General features: G+C 26.5%; 6 protein-coding genes and 1 long non-coding RNA gene across 9 annotated transcripts; 3 read left to right on the top strand and 4 right to left on the bottom strand.

Moving 5' to 3' along the window:
• Window positions 1-329: 329 nt before the first annotated feature.
• On the top strand, window positions 330-3,632 carry LOC130671311 (sorting nexin-27). Its single transcript, XM_057475125.1, has 4 exons — window positions 330-1,086; window positions 1,163-1,300; window positions 2,028-3,087; window positions 3,173-3,632. The coding sequence occupies exons 1-4, from the start codon at window positions 704-706 to the stop codon at window positions 3,239-3,241; spliced, it is 1,650 nt and encodes a 549-aa protein (XP_057331108.1). The 5' UTR covers window positions 330-703; the 3' UTR covers window positions 3,242-3,632.
• Window positions 3,633-5,068: 1,436 nt separating this feature from the next.
• On the bottom strand, window positions 5,069-8,273 carry LOC130669852 (tyrosine-protein kinase transmembrane receptor Ror2). The gene is made up of 6 exons (XM_057473014.1): window positions 8,054-8,273; window positions 7,808-7,992; window positions 6,753-7,014; window positions 6,440-6,682; window positions 6,188-6,375; window positions 5,069-6,123 (listed from the first exon to the last, which is right to left on the bottom strand). The coding sequence occupies exons 1-6, from the start codon at window positions 8,115-8,117 to the stop codon at window positions 5,104-5,106; spliced, it is 1,962 nt and encodes a 653-aa protein (XP_057328997.1). The 5' UTR covers window positions 8,118-8,273; the 3' UTR covers window positions 5,069-5,103.
• Window positions 8,274-8,460: 187 nt separating this feature from the next.
• Window positions 8,461-9,771, top strand: LOC130670671 (uncharacterized). Of its 2 annotated transcripts, XR_008990406.1 has the most exons (3): window positions 8,466-8,698; window positions 8,788-8,854; window positions 8,959-9,771. It is a non-coding gene; the product is annotated as an uncharacterized LOC130670671 (long non-coding RNA). The 2 variants fall into 2 exon arrangements; XR_008990401.1 differs by having other exon boundaries at window positions 8,461-8,854.
• LOC130670265 (nucleoporin Nup43) lies at window positions 8,911-10,512 on the bottom strand. Its single transcript, XM_057473616.1, has 6 exons — window positions 10,215-10,512; window positions 10,035-10,139; window positions 9,842-9,966; window positions 9,496-9,769; window positions 9,190-9,436; window positions 8,911-9,105 (listed from the first exon to the last, which is right to left on the bottom strand). The coding sequence occupies exons 1-6, from the start codon at window positions 10,329-10,331 to the stop codon at window positions 8,936-8,938; spliced, it is 1,038 nt and encodes a 345-aa protein (XP_057329599.1). The 5' UTR covers window positions 10,332-10,512; the 3' UTR covers window positions 8,911-8,935.
• Window positions 10,513-10,885: 373 nt separating this feature from the next.
• LOC130669652 (probable serine/threonine-protein kinase DDB_G0283337) lies at window positions 10,886-20,539 on the top strand. 2 transcript variants are annotated; one of them, XM_057472774.1, is made up of 5 exons: window positions 10,886-11,047; window positions 16,067-19,686; window positions 19,763-19,879; window positions 19,965-20,118; window positions 20,203-20,539. In XM_057472774.1, exons 2-5 carry the CDS (start codon window positions 18,013-18,015, stop codon window positions 20,457-20,459), a joined length of 2,202 nt encoding a protein of 733 aa, XP_057328757.1. In that variant the 5' UTR covers window positions 10,886-11,047; window positions 16,067-18,012; the 3' UTR covers window positions 20,460-20,539. The 2 variants fall into 2 exon arrangements, with proteins under 2 accessions (XP_057328757.1, XP_057328682.1); XM_057472699.1 differs by lacking the exon at window positions 10,886-11,047 and adding an exon at window positions 15,254-15,408.
• LOC130669787 (tyrosine kinase receptor Cad96Ca) lies at window positions 11,374-15,161 on the bottom strand. The gene is made up of 6 exons (XM_057472894.1): window positions 14,694-15,161; window positions 13,568-13,836; window positions 12,929-13,495; window positions 12,628-12,852; window positions 12,171-12,527; window positions 11,374-12,093 (listed from the first exon to the last, which is right to left on the bottom strand). Exons 1-6 carry the CDS (start codon window positions 14,752-14,754, stop codon window positions 11,551-11,553), a joined length of 2,022 nt encoding a protein of 673 aa, XP_057328877.1. The 5' UTR covers window positions 14,755-15,161; the 3' UTR covers window positions 11,374-11,550.
• LOC130670591 (60S ribosomal protein L26) lies at window positions 20,523-21,818 on the bottom strand. Its single transcript, XM_057474044.1, has 4 exons — window positions 21,670-21,818; window positions 21,216-21,404; window positions 20,999-21,139; window positions 20,523-20,733 (listed from the first exon to the last, which is right to left on the bottom strand). The coding sequence occupies exons 2-4, from the start codon at window positions 21,381-21,383 to the stop codon at window positions 20,596-20,598; spliced, it is 447 nt and encodes a 148-aa protein (XP_057330027.1). The 5' UTR covers window positions 21,384-21,404; window positions 21,670-21,818; the 3' UTR covers window positions 20,523-20,595.
• Between the last annotated feature and the right edge of the window lie 83 nt (window positions 21,819-21,901).

The following is a 21,901-nucleotide window of genomic DNA, read 5'->3' as shown; positions in this document are numbered from 1 at the left end:
AAAAAAATTTTATGAAATTAGATCAACCATGATTCTCATGTATTTTGATCCGCCGAATATAAATTTCGAACTTCTATGGCCCAGAAATCTCTAAAAATCTAAATAAATGGCAAAAAACCCTATGTTTTGCTCGAAAAGAAATATACATATATATAAAGCAGAAAAGGCGGGCGCGAGTAATGAAAGGTTAAATAATTTCCATCAGCAGATATATCCTTTACAAATCAGGCGGTAAAACAGACTAAATAATAATAATAACAATAATAATAATAGTAGTAATAACAATTAAAAAATTTTTTATCGCCGGTTGACGTCTTCGTATTATTATACTTAAACTAAAACAATTTTAAAAATAAGTTAATAAATTAATAAATAACTAAATAGTGAAATAAATTATCTGTAACAGATAAATAATTGATAATAAAATAAATAAATAGTAATACAATATAAATTTATTAGTGATTAAATCGATCGATGAAATGTGTCGTGGCTGCGCAACTCTGTCATTAAAAAAATTAATTTTCACAAGAATTCATTGAAATGTATTACAACATTCAATTTTCTTTTAAAATATAAATAATAGTAATTATCATAATGATGGTTATTTAGATAATTAAATTAATTGTATATGTATATATATATATCCATAAATTATAAAATTCAAATGTAAAGCGCGTAAAAAATAATAAGAGAGTAGGGAAAGATGGCGGATTGTGCATCAGAAGTTGATAATACTTCTTGCAATGATTGCGGAATTAATAATTCGGGATTAACAACAACAATGATTAACAATGGACGTTTAACTGGACAACATAAATTAAATTCAGTTGTTGGTGGTGGAGGAGGAGCAGGTGGTGGAGGTGGTGTTATCGGTGGCAATCCTATAGGACAAGGGCCACGTTGCGTTACAATTTATAAAACTGAAACGGGTTTTGGTTTTAATGTACGTGGTCAAGTTAGTGAAGGTGGACAATTACGTAGTATTAATGGTGAATTATATGCACCTCTACAGCATGTCAGTGCAGTTTTACCACATGGTGCTGCTGAAAAAGCTGGTGTCAGAAAGGGTGATCGTATTTTAGAAGTGTAAGTATTTATTTTTAAAAAAATTACTAATTTTTTGAAAAATTATTATTAATTTAAAAAAATTTTTTTTCTATAGAAATAATATAAATGTAGAAGGAGCAACACATAAACAAGTAGTTGATTTAATCAAATCTGGCGGTGATGTCTTGACATTGACCGTTATTTCGGTTACACCACAAGAAGCTGAAAGATTGGAACCATGTGAAGATTTAAGGTATTTATATACCAAACATATATATACAAATGTATATACATCTATAGTTTACGTTTTCAAAAGTTATTCAAGGTCAAAGTTGAATTAATTGTAAATTTTATTATTATTTGACTCTTCCGTCGAAAATATCAGACTTATGGCGAAATGTTATGGAGGTTTTCCTCACGAAATTTTCCACAAATTATCGTCTACAAAGTTTTCAAAATTTCTGAAAGCTTTTTAGTTATTTGTATTTAAATGTCAATTTATTTTTAAAAATGGCATTTTGACCATATTTAATTAATAAAAAAATTTTAAGTAGATTTTCTATCCAACAGTTATTGATCTATGATAATTAATTGCTAGAAAAAAGTGATATTCTCATTTAAGAAAAAATTGAAAAAGTAAATTTACTGAAAAATAATAACCAACTTTTTTGGTAGAGCATCTAATTTCTAACAAAAATATGTATCGACCTTTTTGATACACTGATTCGCTGACGAGTTATAAAATTTCAAACTTTATAAAAAATTTTATCATCTTGTGTGTGTGTGTGTGTTTGTTTGTTTGTTAATAATATTAGATAATAACTCGTAGTAGTCATGTGAATAGAGTCATGATTATTATTAATTATTTTAAATTAATATAATGTATTTTTATTTATGACCTTGTTGTCTATTATTGGTATAACATGTACAGTAATATTAAAAATAACATTTTTTTTTTCTTTCTTAAATTTTAATTGTAGTTATGCCTCAGTTGACTACAGTGAGAAGCGTTCTTTACCGATAAGCGTTCCAGATTACCACGTGCGTGAGCGTAAGCATGAGCGATACGTTGTCTTTAACGTCTACATGGCTGGTCGTCATCTTTGCTCGCGACGTTATCGTGAATTTGCTGCTTTACATATGGCTTTGAAAAAAGAGTTTATTGGCTTTAACTTTCCTAAATTACCTGGAAAATGGCCTTTTCAATTGAGCGAACAGCAACTGGACGCACGTCGTCGTGGATTAGAGCAATATCTAGAAAAAGTATGTGCAGTCCGAGTGATTGCTGAAAGTGATGCGATGCAAGAATTTTTAACTGATCGTTTGGAAGAGGACGGTGATCAGGGACCAGCAGTTGATTTAAAAATTCTTTTACCTGATCGTCAAGTTGTCACTGTAACTGTTGCAAAAGCATCACTTGCTAAAAATGTTTACGAAGCAACTTGCAATAAAATTGGGCTTGATAATGAAACAGCTAAATATTTTTATCTATTTGAAATTGTTGAATATAATTTTGAACGTAAACTTCAACCTCATGAGCATCCTCACACTCTTTATATACAAAATTATTCAACAGCTAGTGCAACATGTTTATCAATAAGACGATGGCTGTTTGACTTAACTCATTCATCATTAACTGAGCAGGCATTGACTTGGATATTTTGGCAAACCATTGATGAAGTTAATCGTGGACATATCATTGCTGGAGAACGATTATATCAATTAAAAGCTCTACAAGATGCTTCAAGAAAAAATGAATATTTGAAACTTGCTCAAGAGCTCAGTGGATATGGGGACATTGTTTTTCCTCATTGTCCTTGCGACTCAAGAAAAGAAGGACACGTGATTGCCGCTGTGGGTGCTGGTGCTTTTAAACTTCACGCTGCCAAGGAAGATGGAACACTTGAGAGCCAAGTCGTTGAATTTTTGTGGAAAAATATTACGAGATGGGAAGTTGATGAAGAAGGAATGGCTTTTTGTTTTCAGTACACGAGATCAGATAATCGACCGCCTAGATGGCTTAAAGTCTTTACTCCTTATGTAACTATTTTTTTTTTTCGTTTATTTTATTTTTACTGTCATTTAATTTAAATATTCATCATTATTATTATTATATATATTTCAGTATGTATTTCTTCAAGATTGTTTTGACCGGATAGCCGAAGAAGCTAAATGGAATGAAGGAGAAGAATAACCCGAAGACATTATTGAAAAGTAAATATTTTTAATTCAACAACTTTAATAATAATGGAAAAAAAAAAAAAAAAAAAAAAAAAAACACAAGGGACTGTAGCAAAATTTGGTCTATTCTATGAGCAGCTAAAAAATACTTATTTATTTACAAACAAAATTATTTATTGAAAAAAAAACTATATATATATATTTTTTTTTTGTTATATTTGGATTTAAAAAAAAATAGGGGGAAAAAATTATAACTGTTATCAAAATTTATTAATATTTATTTTATTTAAAATAATGAATAACTTATTACTTTATCATTTTTTCGGAAATTATTTAATAATTCCATATTTTACTTTTCTATATCATGAATTATTTAGATAACGATGTATATATCATCAATATATAAACTAAGAGTATTAATTTTTTTGGTGATTGGACAAAAATAAATTAAAGATCTGTTAATTTATAAAAAAAAAAAAAGTTATAATAATAATAATAATAATTATTATTATTATTATAAGTATAAGATGATCTCTTGTATGTTAATGCTGTTAATTATAATAATAAATTTTTTTTTTTTTTTATATTCATCGATAATTAAACAATGAGATTTATTTGAATAAATAAATAAATTGTTGATTAAATAAACGAATGTTATTTAAAATTTGTAAGAATTTAATTATTTTATCATATAAAAATTTTTTTTCGAACAAAAAATAATTAAATTCAATGACATAATTATCAAAGAATAATCGAATAAGTTTAGGAGATTAGTAGGTTATAAAAATATAAAATGTTATGAAAAAATAATTAAAATAAAATAAATAGTATTATAGATATATAGATTCCAAGTTATAAATAAATAAATTTTTTTTTAATTATTATAATTTTTAACAACAAAAAATGATAATAATTCTTAATGACATTATTTTAAAATTTGAGGAATAAAATGAAATAATTGTCTGTATTATTGTTAATTATTATTTGGCCTATAAAACACTAGTCTGTATAAATATACATATATATATATATATATATATATATATATATATATATATATATATATATATATAAATGTTAGAAAAAATTATAAATCAGTTTTTTTTTTTTAATGAAATTATATCCCAACTATTAGATTGGATTACGCGATTTATATTCACAATTATTAAGCAATAAGTGTTGGTTAATTAAATTAATTAATTAATTATGCATAAATATACTTATATACGTGTTAATTTGCTCATATAATAATCTTTATTAACTAATTAATTTTAGTTTATACATTTTGTAGCCAATTATATAGAATTATTATTATTTTTTTTTTATTTTAAAAAAACCTTTTGGATTTTTATTTCTTTCTTGAAAATTGTGCAATAAATAATTATTAAAAAACTTTGTGTCCATTAATTTATTTTCGTGTTTAGTAGATATATAAAAAGAATCAAACTTCTTAGAACAATCACTTTTTTTCAGTTTTTTTATTAACAAAAAAAGTTAATACAAACAGAATTTTTTTTTATTAAAACACGAATTTGTTACAATTATCATTATTATTATTATTATTATTATTATTATTATTATCGTATAAAAGACAACCATTCATTCGATCATTATATTTTACATCAAGTACATGTTGTGTATATAAAATGTATTATTTGTGATGTAAAAATGATAAATATAAAAGTTAAGTAGTTATAATTAATAATATCAATAGTGTCATTTAAAGTACAATCAATAATAGTAATTATTTATTGGCACACAGGCAGTAAATAAAATCAGTCTCTTAGCTTATAAACAATTATATACAACAGACATTAAAAATAAAAGAATTTATTTTATAATTAAGTGTTAAATAAATTTTAAAAATTATAAAAATCAAACCCTAATATGTAACGCAATACTATCCTCTTTATTGTCTTTCTCCAATCTTGCTTTAATTAATTCCAATTTTTCATGAATTTTTCTAAAAGCCGGTCTATCAGTGGGTTTTCTATTCCAACAGGCCTTCATCAATTCATAAACATCATGTGGTGTATTGTCAGGACATCCCAAAACATTTCCTTCTTTAATATATTTAACAACTTCCTCGTGTGTCATTCCATAGTATGGTTGCAATGCAAAACTAAATATTTCCCATAGACATACTGCAAATGCCCATACATCTGATTCAATAGTATATTTATTATACAAAATACTTTCCAAAGGCATCCATCTAACAGGTATGGCATCTGAATCATCACCTTTGTAGTAATCTTGTAGATAAATTTTTTGTGATAAACCAAAGTCTGCAATCTTTACAATCATTTCATTATTTATTAAACAATTACGAGTTGCAAGATCACGATGAACAAATTTACGGTCTGATAAATAAACCATTCCTTTAGCTACTTGTCGTGCAATATTTATTAAATCCATATGAGAAAGTTTCAAATTCGTTGAAATATTATTTTGATTATTTAAATTAATACTTGAATTAATTATTACAGCAGACGAATCTGGTGAACATGAACGTAAAAATTCATTTAAATCGCCACGTCCCATATACTCGAAAAGCAAACACATTGGTCGCCCTAAAGCACAAACACCCAACAATTTAACGATATTTGGATGATCAAACTCTGCTAATAAACAAGCTTCACGTTCAAAATCTACTAAAAGATCATCAGAAGCTTCTTCTTTTAACATTTTAACCGCAACATTGGTAAATTCTTCATTGGGAATCAATCCAGGTGCTTTAGCTTGGAATACTCGGCCAAATGCTCCCTGTCCTAGATCCCGAACATAAATAATATTGTTCCGTGGGAATTCAAGCTTTTCGAGTTTTGGATTAAGTTGAGCACCAGTTTTATGATAAGCATCGTTACTTGGTAGTTTATCTAAATCAATATTGACATCCTAAAAACGTTTATTATTAATAATTTATAAATTATTATTTTTATTTTTTTTAAATTATAATTACTCTTATTTCTGGTGGATTGTAACCAATAGGATGTTTTTTTAATTTTTGACTTAAAAATATTGCCAATAGTGAACCAACTATTACAATAAATCCTAAAGCTGATAGTACCATTGTAAATGTCGGAGTAAATACTGTTTCCATAGTTATGTTTTTACGTTCTGTTTCCCATACAAAATCTGATGAATTGTCTTTAAAAAAACATATGAATAATTAAATAAATGGATAAATTTTTAAAATAAATAAATATATTACCACAAATAGGTATATCACAATGTTGCCAACGAACTGATGGATCCATAGTAAAACACCATGGCATCCTTTCATCACCACCAGCATTACGACAGTAATTTTCTCCATGACGAATTTGAGGAAATACATTTGGTGGCTTATTGTGACTATGAGGCTCTTGTACATTCCATGACTGACAATCAAGACCATTTTTAGTTTTATTCATTTTACCCATATAATAACGTCCATTTTCGATCACACAATCGTCTTAAAGAAAAAAAAAAATGTTTTATCAGTAAATATATCATAAATTAATTCAAGTTAAAAAAATATTTACAGGTAACCAAATCTTGATTAACATCAGTAAGATGTATATGAGAGCAGACAATTGATGTTTCGTCTAATTTTGGCAAAATTTCACAATCTGGTAAACGAAAATGCCCACGAGAACGTATATAAATTCCTCGTTGTTTATTGTCTTCAATTAAAGCCCAATCATTGAAACAAAACTCATGACGTATTGCCATACAGTCTTCATAACAAAGAGGTAAACGTTCTGAATTATGACAGAGTGGGAATGCATACATACACAGCATTTTCTATAAATTTATATATCCATATAAAATAAATTAAATAATATCACCCGAGTCGAAAAGTTTCAGCATTAATTCAGACTGAATAAACTGATAACCAACAGTAGAAAAAAATGAAAAGTGGCTATTTAAAATACATTAAAAAATGAGTCTGAACTCAGACTGAAAGGTCGTCATATTTCACTTTTCAGGACCATCAGGCTGAAATTAAGCTTGAAAATAAAATCAATTAGTCAGACTATTCAGTTTGACAAAAGCGTCAAATCAGGCTCTTCAGGTTAAAAATATGCTTAATTATAGCAGTGTGATCAGCTTCAAATCAGTGCAGACTTAAGGTTTTTCAGGTCTAAATTATGCTCTTTAATAGCAGTGTGACAGTTTCAATTCAAGTCTAAATTTTGTTAAATAGCAGTTTATTCAGTTCGAAAATAAGCTCAAAAGTTAAACTAGTTTTGAACTGAATAACTGACAGGTTATTCAGCTTGAATGCAGTGTCTTTTCAATTATATACTAGGATGTTCAGTTTTAAAACAGCCTGAAAATTTTACGTCAGTTTGAATCTTAAGCTTATTCAGGTTGAATCCAGCTTTAACTTAATTCCACTAGCAGGCTGATCAGTTTGAAATAATGTCAACTGACAGGATGGATGGTTTAATTTAAGGCTCAATTAAGCGTAGTCAGTTTAAAGTAAGTTTCAGTTCAGCGCAATCAGCTTCATTTAAGGTTTAGTTAAGCCTAATGAGTTTGAAATAATGCTGAAACTTTTCGACTCGGGTTATTTAAGTAAATAAATAAATACCTCAGCAGCAGAACGACATGGTTCTTTTAAAGTTGAAATTAATTCTTCCCATAAATCGGTTGTTATTTTTTCATTCATCCAGCCACCAGGATTATCAGTAGTATCATTAAACCAAACTTTACCTATTCCAGTTAAATATTTTTTACATATTTTACCAGTATACATAGCACAATAACCTTGAGATTCTGTAATAAAGAATATCAAAAATAAATAAAAGAAAATAAATAAATAATTCAATTGACTTACGTGTTGTTGCAAAACATTTAAAATAAAAAAAATTGACAATAATCAAATACATTAACCAAATCATGTTTATCTATTTATTTATACTATACACATTTTTATTTATTGTATTTATATATATTTATTTACTTTATTAGAAAATATTTATTGTTTTATATTATTATTATTTTCTGGTTTTAAACTACTCTAATAATTGTTTACACTCGTAACAATTACTTGGATATTTTATTGGTTAGAATTTTAGAAACAATAAAACAGTATCCTTCCCAGAAAGCCCAGAGAGTAAGTCGCCATCGGGAAACGTCGGTAATTTTCGGTTTTTAATGTTAATGTATAGCAACGGCGTGAGATTAGACTCATTTTCTAAGGGTGGGGATAACAACCGAAAGCGACTTAGCCCCTAGAAGGACTTTACATATAAAGTTAGTAAAGAGATCAGTGACATACATTATGACAGCGCCGGCGTTGAAAAACTAAAAGGCGTATGACCAGGGTTGCTTAGCAAAAGTTAACTTTTCAATTTTCCTTCAAATTCTGGAAATACGTTTCAAGCAAATTGAATTTCAAATTGCTGAACAAATTGCCATTCAATTTGACAACAACTATTCGTCATCTTTTATAAATCTGTTTTTTGACTACAATATAAAGGTAAAATACTGTACAAATTGTCGAAAAATTAACTGAAAATTTTCCTTTTCAACTTTTGCTGTTAATTTGTCACCAAATTCCGGCAAAAGATTTCAGGTAAACTGAATTTTCAAGTTACCATCAACTTACGGATACAATGGCTATTAGGGAAAAAAAGTAAAGATAGGATTTAAAATATGCATAGAAAAATAAATATTAGTTTAAAATAGCAATTTAATAATTAAGACAAAATAATGTTTAAATAATAATATTTTTAACAGAATACATGGCTTCATTGTCACAACCGAAAAGTAAAGTGGATCTATCAATATCAAAACTATTTATTGGTTTATGTAAAGGTGCACATAGTTCAGTAATATTTACTTTAGCATCAATTCCACGTGTTGCTAACCAATGGCTATCATTATCTAAAATTTATATAAATTTATTATTATATTTTTTTTCATATATCAAACAAAAATATTAATTATTTAAACAATAAATAATATTACCAAGATTCAATTTAGAGCCATGAACATTATTCCAATGCCATAATTCACCATTAATAGAACAAGTGAATAAATTATTTGGTCTATCCGGATGAAACATAACTTCACTAACTGCTTGGGAATGAGCTAAAAGTTGAGATATAGGATGTGTACTTTGACGTAAATCCCAAACTGAAAGACTACCATCACCTCCACCGGCAGCAACAATGTGTCGTTGAGTAGGATGATGGGCTATATCCGTAGCTTCTGTCTAAAAATTTTTTTATATTAATTTTAATTTTAATTATTACTATTTTAATAAATACATACTTTAAGTTGATCAGGAAGCATAAAAGTTGTTGCTGGTTTATCTTGATCGTTTCTAAGATCCCAAAGTTTCATATGACCTCTGGTATTACTAGTTAATATTTCATTGTGTCTTAAAAAATCAATGCAAAGTAATGAACAGCTATCGGCATTTTCAATTGTTCTTACAGGATTTTTAAGTTGAGCTGTTAGTAAATTTATTCTTCCATCTTCTCCAACAGTAGCTATATCTTGATTAAAAGTTGATAATGCTGTACAAGATGCATTTTCACCGGTGCTGTATCAACATAAAATTATTTAATAATGATGATGCATAGAAAAATAAGTAAATTTATTATTATTTAATTACCTAAAATAATGAATATTATCCCAAAATGTCAACTCTTTAAAAAGATTACATGAATTTTCATCAATCTGCAATAATTTTGCTGATCCAATTGACGATGACGCCACAAAACAATGTTTGCTAATAAACTAAAGAAAAAAAATTTTTTAATTAATATTTCTTATTTATAATGATGAAATAGATCAATAATAAATACCTGAATTTCAGTAACATCACCAATGAATGGATAAAAATTAACCGCAGCGGGATATATTTCAGCATCTTCACTTTTTCGAAATACCCAATATGTAATTCGATTAAACTATAAAAAATTAAAAAACTTTTATAATAGCAATTATTTTTGTTAGCTGATAATTTAAATAAAATGAACATTTACTGAATTATTGTCCCAACTACCAGTGATAAAAGAATTAGCTTCAGTAAAATCTTGACGATTCCAACGAATTTTAGATACTTTATCAGAAGTAAAAGTTCCTTGGATATTTTCTGACATTATTGTTATATTTATTCTTTATTCAATTCAAAAATATAAATTAAAATTACTTTTTACTCCAATAGAAAAGTAAACATTTATAATTCATAAATTAACAATAAGCAACAGTGTTAGGTTGTAGGTTATGTTGTTTAGTTTACACACCGGTTTACATTATGATGTTTTGAATGTGATGTATTTAGCTTTTCCTTTTTTCCACCATTTTTTTTTTCTTGTGTTAATATGAGGAATTTGCATACAACGCACATTGTGCGGTAAAAAAAAAAGCTCATACACATTCAATTAATAAATATATATATTTACTTAACGGTATATATCATTTATTATATTACTATGATAAAAAAATCTTTAATTATTTTTTTAATATTATTCATTACATTATACATAATATAATTCGAATCTGTTGTATACGTAGCGGTCGGCGAGGCGGGAAGTTATCAGTTACAAAATACCAAATGTCGCGTATGTCTTATTCTATCTATCCTTATATTTATTGTTTAGTTTTGATTTTTTAATAATTGAGTCGCTAGTCAGTTGAATGAAAAAGTAATAAAGTGTTGATTAGTGATCATTAAGAAAAGTATCAGTGTGTTCTGTGCAAGTATTTATGGATATAAATCGTAGATTACATTAATGGACGATTTAATAAATATTATCAGAATATTTTCTTTGCAGTTTGCCGGTAAACTATAAAATCTAATCCATCTCTAAAATCGGTAAGTCGTTAAATAATATCATTATTTATATTTTTCCACTAATATATTAAAATAAATGAGTGTGAATGTAACTAACTGACAAGTGGTAATCTTTGAAATTTTTGAATAAATAAATAAAATGTAAGTAGAATAAAAATAAAAAAATGCGTATGCAGATTAATAAGAAATCAGTACGCGCATTTTTTTTAATTTCATTACTTTAATTAATTTATAAATTGTATCATGTCTGCTACATTCACTCTCATTAAAATAAGAAAAAAATAAAAGACGAAAATATAAAATTTCTTAAGTCAATAATTTTTATTTACACACAAAAAATTGATAAATTAATTTATGAATGTATGTATGTATATTATATATACGAGTATTAAATGTTATTATTATTATTATTCTTATTATAGAATTAAAATATTATTAGACACTTTTGGACGGATTGTTATATAATAAAAAAGTATACAGATCTTTCGATTGTTGTCATTGTTGTTAAAAAAAAAAGTAATGTATTACAGTTTTTCGCCGCTTAAATTAAGAACGTTGTAATAAGAATGATTGGGAAATCGATCAAGTTCAATATAATCAATTTCATCAAGTAAAAGTCCTTCTGCCATAACAACAAGCTCTCCAAAGGAAGGTCTACATGATGGATCTTTGTCCCAACAATAATACATAATGTTATATAGTTCTCTTTTGCAATGCTCTGGTCGCTCAAGTCGATAGCCCTCTTTAATTTTTCTCATTACTTCGGCAGCTCCCATACCCGGATAAGGTGTTGAACCTAGAGTAACTATTTCCCATATCAATACTCCAAAACTCCAAATATCTGATTTAACTGAAAACATATTATCATAAAGACTTTCGGGGGCCATCCATCTTATTGGTAGTCGTCCTTCTGATTTACGTTCGTATATTTTATTTACAGCAATATCTCGAGCAAAACCAAAATCAGCTATTTTACAAGCTCTATTATTGTCTATTAAAATATTACGAGCTGCTAAATCACGATGAATAATACCCTTTGATGCTAAAAATTCCATTCCTTTAGCAACCTATGTAATATTAATTTAATATTATTACTGTTATTATTATTGAATTTATTAATTGATTTGTTTATTTAAATAATTACCTGATAAACAAAGCCAGTAAGATCACTTGATGTTAATCCAGGTCTACCACAATTTCTTTCTTCTCTCATATTACGCAAAAAACTTTGCAATTTACCTCCACTAATGTACTCCATAATAACAAATATTGGTTCTCGTTCAGTACAACAACCCAATAATTTAACAACATTTGGATGTGGTTCTAGTGTTTTCATAACACTTAATTCTTGGGCTAAATCTAATCTTTCTCGTTCAGTAGCATTCTCTTTTAATGTTTTAACAGCAACCACTGAAGTTTTTCCGCTATTGGTTCGATCTATGTCAAGTGCTTCACATTTCCACACTTGTCCAAAACATCCTTCTCCCAGAATACAAAACACCTATTTACATTATCATTTATATGTACATAAATATATAAATATATATGAATTTTATTATTTTTAAATACATACGACATTAGTAAAATAAAAATTAACAAACTTTGAGTCTGTGACGTGGAAATTCCCATTTGTCATCTTGTTTTTTAATACATTCTGTAGCTGATGTTTTATTATTATTATTACTATTATTGATATTACAATTACTATTTTTATTCCATTCTTGATATTTATTTGATGAAAATTTTGAATTGTGCCAGTTTTTTAAAATTAATGAAGGTTCATTAGTTGATGAAATATCTGATACACCAACAGCTATTTGTTCTTTCTGAAAATGAAATGAATTATATTTATTGATGGAATAATTTCATTTTCATTATTAACAATATATATATAGTATTTACCGTATTTATAGATTTTTTATGTGAACTACAAATTTTACCCTTTATAGACCAGATACCCATTCCTAAACCAAAAATAACTGCACAGATTGCTATAATTGTTATAAAAGTTGTCATAGTTATAGATTGATATGAATAATTTTCTTTATTAGCTTCAACATTTGTAGATTCCAGCGAATTATTATAAACATTCATGTTTGATAATGTCGTTGTCTTGACATTAGTAGTAGATAATTCGTCTAATTCATTATTATTAATATCAATTTGAGCGGGTCGTAATATTGTAGTTTTTTGTTGAGTATTTGTTAAATTAATACTAGGTCGTTTAAATGGGGACAATGGAGAATTTGAAAAATGAACAAGGAAAGGTGGTCCACGTATTGGTTGATGTTGATTTAATCCTGAATTAATATGATGTTTATTATTTGAAGAAAATGGTGATCCATAATTATTATTATTATTATCAGCTGATGATGGCAATGAACTATTTTTTATTATAACATATACTTCATTTTTAGCTGTTAATTGTCCATCGGAAACAGTTACATACAGATATAAATTTTCACCGCCCTTAAAAATAATAAGGATGATAATAATAAAATAATAAATAAGTAAATAAGAATATATATTTATAGTATTTACCCGTCCTTTAAGTGTTTCATTAATATAGATAACTCCAGTTTTATTGTCAATAGAAAAAGGTAAAGGGGATAGTGAACCTGTAGTTGTTAGAGTTAAATCACCATTATTATAATTGTGATCTAATGATTCAAGTCCATAAATTAATTTATCTTGTTCATTATCTTTAGCATGAACTCGGGTGACAATACTTCCTATAGGCTCAGAATCTAATAAAATCCAATTTCTATCTAATCTCATTACCGGTGGAGTATTATCAGTCAATTGACCACCTAAAATATTTAAAAATTTATTACAATTAGTAGTTTGAGAAATATATATCTATGAATTTCATCCGTTAACTACTTTTAATATTTTTGTTGTAAAGAGTTACCATGTTAAAAATTTAAAGAATATATATACATATTTATTTATTTAATTATATAGATGTATACAAATATATAAGAGAGAAAGAGAGAGAATAAGAAAGTAGGACAACGAAAGTATGACTAAAGACGTGTCCGTTCAAAACCAGACAGGACACAACATTAAAGAAAGAAAGAAAAATATCTTGACGCTATCATTCAATTTATAATTTTATTTTAAAAAATGATATTTGTAAAATAAATAGATTAATTTATTATTATTATTAAATTTACTATAACAAATATTCATTTTATGCTATTATAGATTTATATAGACATATATTTTTGAGTTGAAGGTTTCAATATCTATCTCTATCTTTGTTTTTTAATTTTTTTTTACTTTGTCCTCTCACTTTTTCTGTAGTGGTAGTCGGTACCACTTTCTTTTCATTATCAAAGGTCATTTCATACATATACCTATATTATTATTATTATATGTATCAACTTTCATTATAAAATATAATATAATATAAACCCATAAATATATTGTCTGAAAATCGAAATTTATTTAAAAACTTGCAATTAGTAAGACAGTACTATATTTTAATTTTTGTAACATTGACCTCATTAATTTTTTATTATTTTTATTTATAAAAACTATTAAATTTTTTTCACTAAGAAAATATATATATAGAAAAATTTTAAGACGTAGCATTTAAATGTTAATAAAACTTGTAGTTATTCCAAAAGTATGAAAAAAAAAAAAAGAAAAGAAAAAAGCTTACTTGTACAATTAAAAACTAGGCAAGTCGCTGTAACGACGACAATGATCCATCTTATGATCATTGCACTGCATTTACCACACACACGATACCAGGCAGAAAAATATATAATAAAAATAAAATAATATGTCGTCGGTATTTTCACGACCTACTTATTATTATTGTTTTATATTAATTATATTTCTCTCAATTTAAATTTATTAATTTAAATAACATATTAAACGATTATTTATTTTTGTTTTTAAATTTTTAAATTTACAGTATTTGAACATTACACTACTATTAAATCAATGTAGCATACACATTAGTTTTATATTTTAATCCATCATTTCTTCTATTAATAATTGTTTAAAAAGAAAAATATTTTTTTTTATTTTTGAACCCATTAATTACTTTAAAAAATATTGACATTCCACACTTATTAATATCGACAAGTTTCAAGATGATAATATCACTATGAGAGTAGATACAGACTACTGTCATCAAATAACCAGCACTCAATATATAACATATATACATATACAACAACACGGATATGCACAAACCACCTGTTACACCTTCACTATACTATATATTAGTATAGTTGTATTTAGTAGTTGTTGGTGCTGCTGCTGTTAATGCTCATCAAACCAAAAGCAATTTTTAAAACAATGTCATCAATGAAAGGATTGCTAAATTTCTCAATCAAAAAGCTGCAGATGACCCTAGTAAATCCGTGGTAATTATAAAAATTAAAATATTAATTATTTAAAAATTGTATGATCATCAATAAACGGTTTTATCTAGATGAATGACTAAAGCATTGAAATCATCTGAAATCATTCAGAAAAAAATAGCTGGAGTATATCCTGCGAGTCAAGATTCAAAAAAAAATTTTTTTTTCAGCCTAAATCAGAATCTTATTGTATAATAATGAATTCATCATTTTTTTAAATAATACATATTTTTATTATTTACTGCCATATATTTATTAATTGTTAGAAATTTGGTGTAATATTTATTTAAACCTTTAGATGACAAAAGTACCTTATTTTCTTTCATTTCATTAGTAATCTTTATTTAAAAAAAAAAAAATGTAGATAAATTTATTGACAATTTCAATAATTTTTTAAAAACAATTTTATCTTTTTGTCAAAAATTTGATTTTAGTGACATTTTTATTTATTAATTATTATAAATAATTGTTTTTAATTAATATAATCGAATTATTTTACATACTAAATAAACTTTGTATTGATAAAAAAAAAAAAAAAAAAAAAAAAAAAAAAAAGAAAAGAAAACATATAAGCATTTTATTGGTAAAGATTAAATAAAATTATTGAAATTAAAATATTTTATTCTTTCTTTTTAAATTGGAAAATATTTTTTTATTTCAGTCGAATTTATCAATTCGGACAATTAGTCAACGGCGGAGCGCAAGTTTCCCGGAAATTCCGACTTATCGAACCGCCCTTCTCCTTTGAGGAGTAAACTACAGGCATGCGATCTTAAATCTACATGGAAGATGACATATACAAATGTATACCATCGGGCAGGAGACAGGTGCTCGTAGTGGGAGTTAAAATTGAGGAAAAGTTCCGGGTTAGTGGAATTCGACTTTATTGTATATCTAGTATACTGTGAATTCTACGAAATTAGACACAGAGAACACTTGATTGTCGTTAAGTGTGAACCACTGGCTGCGCACCACTATTCATCGCCACTGTTTGCTGCAGTGCCACCGGCAAAATAATTAAAATTCAAATATTCGACGTCAGCGCCGCAGTTTATGGAAGTCACCATCTGTGTAGGTATGGCGGCAAGCCGACACAGAGACACGACAACTGCTAATCCAACATATTTTTATATTGGCGTTAAATAAATAAATAAACAAATATTTTACATTTTTCATAACATTATTACAAATTTTTTGATTACTTTACTTTCATTGTTCTACTAAAAATATTATCTTGAGATAATAATATATTGTATAACTAGTGCGGTAAGTTCAGCGCGATCATTCACTCGTGAGGGTAATCGATAACACCGCACGAATTGAACATACTTTAATTGAAAAAAGGACAACGTAGAAGTAATTTCGCCGAGATATAGAATTTGAAAAAAAATTACTTACAGATGATATCAATTGGGAGTTAAACGTCAAAGTCACCTTTTTTGGTATGAATAAGACATGCAAATGTTGGTTCCGGAGACATGTAGAAAATTTGTGTCGTTTTTCCTGTCTTATGTCAATTAAAAAGTCGTTTAGATGACTTATTTTACCACTATTTGTAATTTACTTTTTGTCGTCACTTGTGTCAAGTTTTTTAAGTAAATATTTTTTCGGTGACATAAATTTCTGATCGTTTTGTCAACATGATGCCTTATCGATATATCAAAAAATAGCCTAAAAACTGATATCTTACAGATGCCATACAAAGGCAAGTGTTAACATGCTACTTGGGAAATTTCGTTCAACTCCCAATATATAAGTAATTTTTTTAAAATTCTATATCTCGGCCAAATTACTTCTGCTTTGTCTTTTTTTCAACTAAAGTTTCAATTTCTTTTTCATTAAATAATTAAATTTTAATATGCTCATGAGAATTGAAAATTATCGAAAATTTTTAAAAAGCGGGGTCACTGTCTGAGAATGGCCTTAAGGGTCGGTAGTACTAACTGAAGAAGTATCCGGATTTTAAATTTCTAATTACATTTTAAATATTTATGGGACTTTATTTATTCTATTAATTAATAAATTAATAGAATGTAAAAATCAAGAATTTGTTAGGTACGGCTCAGCTTTAATGCTTTTGACGTCTTACCAGAGAGTTAGTCGCCGCCGGTTTTCACCCCCACTTTTAAAAAACGAGTCTGATCTCACGCCGTTACACATTAACATTACAAACCGAAAATTTACAATTCTGGACGGCGACTTACTCTCTATATATGTGAGGACTTTACATACAAACTATATTATTAATATTTTTGGGGTTGGAGTATAAGTTAGTTTGACGGCGATACAGGACAACACAAAATAAAAATACGGATAAAATTGGAAGCTCAACAATACAAGAAAAATACATAAAACGAAACCGCAGTAAGTGGCACGTGGTCCAATAAGGACGATAGCCAAAAAGGAACCAAAAACAAAACAAAAAAAATTTGACGACGATTTTTTGTTTATAATCGCCGGACACGGAAGTGGGGTTACTCCTGCCATGCCGAGCTGTCTAAATTTAGTAAATATAATAATCAATAATAATAATACTTTTAAATTTTTTTAACAATAATAAAGTGAAAAAAAGTAAATATTACTAAATAACAAAAAAAATAAATAATTATGATAACTTTAAATGAAAATATAAATATAAATAAAAATACAATGACTACCATTAATTGGAGAAAAGTAAAAAATACGGTATCAGAACGTATGATAGATCGTTCATTAGCACATAAATTTATAATTCCTGATGATAATTTCAAACAAATGAAAATCAAGACTATAATTTTTAATAGATTATTACAAAGTCGATGTTATACTTATAAAAGATATGTTCAGTTGAAGAAATCTATGATTAAAATTATTTCTGAAGAAAAGGATATTGAAAGTTTAAATGATATTGATCATATTTTTGATAAATTTATCCTACCAATTGCCAATGATGATATTGATACGGATATTGATAATAATAATTATAATTCAGACCAATCAAATAATTCATTAGATAATAATAATAAGGATACAGAGTTAAATGAGGTTGATGAATCAGCTAACGTCAATGACACAGATGAAAACAGAATAATTTATTCAAATCAATGTTTAGACCATCAATTAGCTGAAGAACAACTTAATAGTAATAATAATAATAATAATAATAACAACAACCATAATGAGCATGAAATATTTAATGATAGTGATGATGATGGAAATGCAAGTGATTCGATGAAGCAGTATCATCAACAAGAATTATCAGTAACAACAAATTTAAAAACTGATTCAGAAGATGACATTGATGAAAAATATTCGCCATTAATTCATAATGATGCTGATGATGATAATAATGATGGAAATGTAGGCGATTTGATGAAACAGTATGATGAAAAAGAATTATCAGTAACAACAAATTTAAAAACTGTTTCAGAAAATGACATTTATAACAAATATTCACCATTAATTCATAATGATAGTGATGATAATGATGATGATGGAAATGTAAGCGATTCGACGAAGCAGTATGATGAAAAAGAATTATCAGTAACAACAAATTTAAAAACTGATTCAGAAGATGACATTTATAACAAATATTCACCATTAATTCATAATGATAGTGATGATAATAATAATAATGATGATGATGATAATTTAGGTGATTCGGTGAAGCAATATAATGAAACAGAACTACCAGTAACAACAAAATTAAAATCTGATTCAGAAGATGACATTGATAACAATTATTCATCATTAATTCATAATGATGTTGGTGATGATGATAATGATATTGATGATGATGATGATAAACAAAGCTCGACATCAGGAAAAAATAAAACACAAGTTAAAATAACAAATTATGAAGTAGTAACTTCAAAGTATACTATTATTAAAGATAAAAATAAAATAGTAGACCACCAAAACTTGAAAAATGCTAATAAACAATCATTAAACATTAATGAAAATAATAATTTTAATAGTGTTATTACTTTACCACATTCTTCTAGTGATAATGACGATGATGATGATATTAATAATGATAGTTTAAATTATTATCACTTGAAAGAAAAAAGAAAATTAAAAATAGATAATAATAAATCTTATGGACCATCATTAATAGCAACTCCAAGAGTTAGTGAATCATTAGAATATGTATTAAAAAATTTACCTTTTCGTGAATATTATTCACAGCCAAAAGAGAATGATGATTTATCATCGAGTTATGTAAATAATAATAGTGATATCAGTGATTACGATATCGATGGTTATATTGAAGATGAATTAATGTCAAAACGCCCTACAGATGTAAGATATTTTTTATTATCAATAAATAATAGCAATAATATTTACGATTTAATTAACGATTAAAATTTTTTATTAGATTGATAATTTTGCTATAAGTAGAAAATTAATAACTTTGAGTTCAACACAGTCGTCTTGTACTTTTGAAGACCTAAACGAAGATGACGAAATTTTAGTAATGGACATTCCTAAATCTGTAAGTAAATTTATTGATTAAAAATGATATATTTAATGCAAAATAATAATAATAATAATAATAATAATAATAATAATAATTTTAGATTATTGATAAAGGAAATTTGGAAGGACAATCAATGAAACTTAAAAAACGATCTATAAAAATAGGTGATACTCGTTATAAAATAAGTATTAAAGACAATGATGAATTTACTTGTGTTTTTCGACTTAATAATCGAGATGATTTGTATAAAATAGGTATTTAATTATTGAACTATCTTAATTTTTATTATTTAAATTATAACTTTTTTTTTTACTTGCTAAACATAATTATTATTTCAGAGAATATTCAACCAGTAAAATCAATTGTTATTCAAGAGCCTCAATCTACTCCAGATAAAAGAGACAGTTTTGATCAAGATAATAATAACATTGTTAAAGATTTCGAAGATCCAATACACTTTCCAAATAATTTAAAAACAAGAAACCCTCTATTGTTAGATCATCAACAAAGTATTAAATTAAAACATAGTAAAAGAAAAGAAAATGATAGTTTGCAAAATGATTCAGTCAAGTCCAAGAAAGTTAAAATATTATAAGATCAAGTCTAGTTATTATTTTTAAATTTATAACAATTATATCAATAATAAAACAAACAATGATTAAATTTTTTGTGTTTATTTTTTACGAGATTTTTATTACAGAATGTTGTTGTTATTATAAAAAAGATAATTTTTACGACGTTTCCATAGCAGACGTTGTTTCTTCGGTGTATTTACCCTTGTCCTTACCCAATGCAGCAGCACGTCCTTTGCTTCGTCTATCAATTATCTTTTTACGATCCTTGTCCATTTTCAATTTGACAATAACAGTCTGAAATGATAAATAATAACAAAACATATTAAAAATATTTAAAAACGAAACAACTATAATTTTTTTGTTTTTAATAATTATAGTCAGTACCATAATTTCGACAGTAATTAAGCTAATTTTAAGCTCAGTAAATCTTAACAGGAAAACCCTGAAAAGCTTTACCTCACAAAAAATTAATTGCTTGATTTTACGAGAATGGTTTGGATCATCATTTAATAAATTAACTTGATTAATTAACATGAATAAATATGTTAATATTAAATACCTTTGATGGATCAATACCAACGTAAACACTGGCACTGTTAGCTTTTTCACGTTGGATTCGTTCAATGTAGACGACGAATTTTTTTCTGTAAACTTGGATTACTTTTCCTACTTGTTGGCCTTTGTAATGACCACGTACAACCTATTTAATATAATTTATTTTTAATATTATTATTGTTGTGATAATTAATAAAAATGAATGTTATTATTGTAATTACCTGAACTTCATCGTCTTTACGAATTGGCATAGAACGAACGTTGTATTTTTGTCTCAATTCTTTGGACAATGGAGCAGACATCAGACGACGACGTATATGAGACGGTGCCGTAAAGTGACGCTTACGACTTTTCCTCCTTGAGGAAGAAACTGCTGAATTGAACTTCATCCTGCACCGTTATTAGTCAACCTTTAAGCAAATTCATACAGATATTATAATTATTAGCCGTTATTATTATTAAAAAAAAAAACACATGCTGTCATGTTTTACTCATTTGAATTTGAGGTTAAAATATACGTTAATTTATTAAAATCTCATTAATTATCACAATTAAAAAAAATAAATATAATAGTTAATTATTTAAATATTATATTTGTTATAAATAATAAAATTATATACTAAAAATGAATATTTAATCATGATTTAATTGGATTTATTTACGAATATAACTCACCGATGCACACACCAAAAATCTCGATTATCAAAGAACCATTGAAGATAAAATATCTGAGAGACAAAAAAAGCGCCAAATTTATAATACTGTTTGCGGTAAACTTTCAAACTGTTTTCTCAACATTTAACCAACTTCCGATAATGTAGACTGAAAACCGATGTAAGAACACACACACAATATTAACACTAACTCCATCTATCAGTCATCAAGATTATTAGGATTGTAAACTTAA

This window comes from Microplitis mediator, chromosome 1 (assembly GCF_029852145.1).
Source record: "Microplitis mediator isolate UGA2020A chromosome 1, iyMicMedi2.1, whole genome shotgun sequence".
Lineage (NCBI taxonomy): Eukaryota > Metazoa > Arthropoda > Insecta > Hymenoptera > Braconidae > Microplitis > Microplitis mediator.
Note: the sequence above shows the minus strand (reverse complement) of the source record. Positions and strands in the feature narration are given on the sequence as shown.

What these genes read in the sequence shown, in the direction of transcription:
- LOC130669652 (XM_057472774.1), top strand. Translation starts at nt 18,013, where the DNA reads ATGATAACTTTAAATGAAAATATAAATATAAATAAAAATACAATGACT. An exon ending in TAATGGACATTCCTAAATCT is followed by an intron (nt 19,880 to 19,964) that starts GTAAGTAAATTT and finishes TAATAATTTTAG; the next exon opens with ATTATTGATAAAGGAAATTT. An exon ending in AGATGATTTGTATAAAATAG is followed by an intron (nt 20,119 to 20,202) that starts GTATTTAATTAT and finishes TTATTATTTCAG; the next exon opens with AGAATATTCAACCAGTAAAA.
- LOC130669787 (XM_057472894.1), bottom strand. Translation starts at nt 14,754, where the DNA reads ATGATCATAAGATGGATCATTGTCGTCGTTACAGCGACTTGCCTAGTT. An exon ending in ATGAAACACTTAAAGGACGG is followed by an intron (nt 13,496 to 13,567) that starts GTAAATACTATA and finishes ATTATTTTTAAG; the next exon opens with GGCGGTGAAAATTTATATCT. An exon ending in TTCCACGTCACAGACTCAAA is followed by an intron (nt 12,528 to 12,627) that starts GTTTGTTAATTT and finishes TAATGTAAATAG; the next exon opens with GTGTTTTGTATTCTGGGAGA.
- LOC130670265 (XM_057473616.1), bottom strand. Translation starts at nt 10,331, where the DNA reads ATGTCAGAAAATATCCAAGGAACTTTTACTTCTGATAAAGTATCTAAA. An exon ending in GTAGTTGGGACAATAATTCA is followed by an intron (nt 10,140 to 10,214) that starts GTAAATGTTCAT and finishes AATTTTTTATAG; the next exon opens with TTTAATCGAATTACATATTG. An exon ending in TGGCTCTAAATTGAATCTTG is followed by an intron (nt 9,106 to 9,189) that starts GTAATATTATTT and finishes TATAAATTTTAG; the next exon opens with ATAATGATAGCCATTGGTTA.
- LOC130671311 (XM_057475125.1), top strand. Translation starts at nt 704, where the DNA reads ATGGCGGATTGTGCATCAGAAGTTGATAATACTTCTTGCAATGATTGC. An exon ending in GGTGATCGTATTTTAGAAGT is followed by an intron (nt 1,087 to 1,162) that starts GTAAGTATTTAT and finishes TTTTTTCTATAG; the next exon opens with AAATAATATAAATGTAGAAG. An exon ending in GAACCATGTGAAGATTTAAG is followed by an intron (nt 1,301 to 2,027) that starts GTATTTATATAC and finishes TTTTAATTGTAG; the next exon opens with TTATGCCTCAGTTGACTACA.
- LOC130669852 (XM_057473014.1), bottom strand. Translation starts at nt 8,117, where the DNA reads ATGATTTGGTTAATGTATTTGATTATTGTCAATTTTTTTTATTTTAAA. An exon ending in CATGTCGTTCTGCTGCTGAG is followed by an intron (nt 7,015 to 7,807) that starts GTATTTATTTAT and finishes ATAAATTTATAG; the next exon opens with AAAATGCTGTGTATGTATGC. An exon ending in TAATCAAGATTTGGTTACCT is followed by an intron (nt 6,683 to 6,752) that starts GTAAATATTTTT and finishes TTTTTCTTTAAG; the next exon opens with ACGATTGTGTGATCGAAAAT.
- LOC130670591 (XM_057474044.1), bottom strand. Translation starts at nt 21,383, where the DNA reads ATGAAGTTCAATTCAGCAGTTTCTTCCTCAAGGAGGAAAAGTCGTAAG. An exon ending in GTAAAGACGATGAAGTTCAG is followed by an intron (nt 21,140 to 21,215) that starts GTAATTACAATA and finishes TATATTAAATAG; the next exon opens with GTTGTACGTGGTCATTACAA. An exon ending in TTGGTATTGATCCATCAAAG is followed by an intron (nt 20,734 to 20,998) that starts GTATTTAATATT and finishes TTATCATTTCAG; the next exon opens with ACTGTTATTGTCAAATTGAA.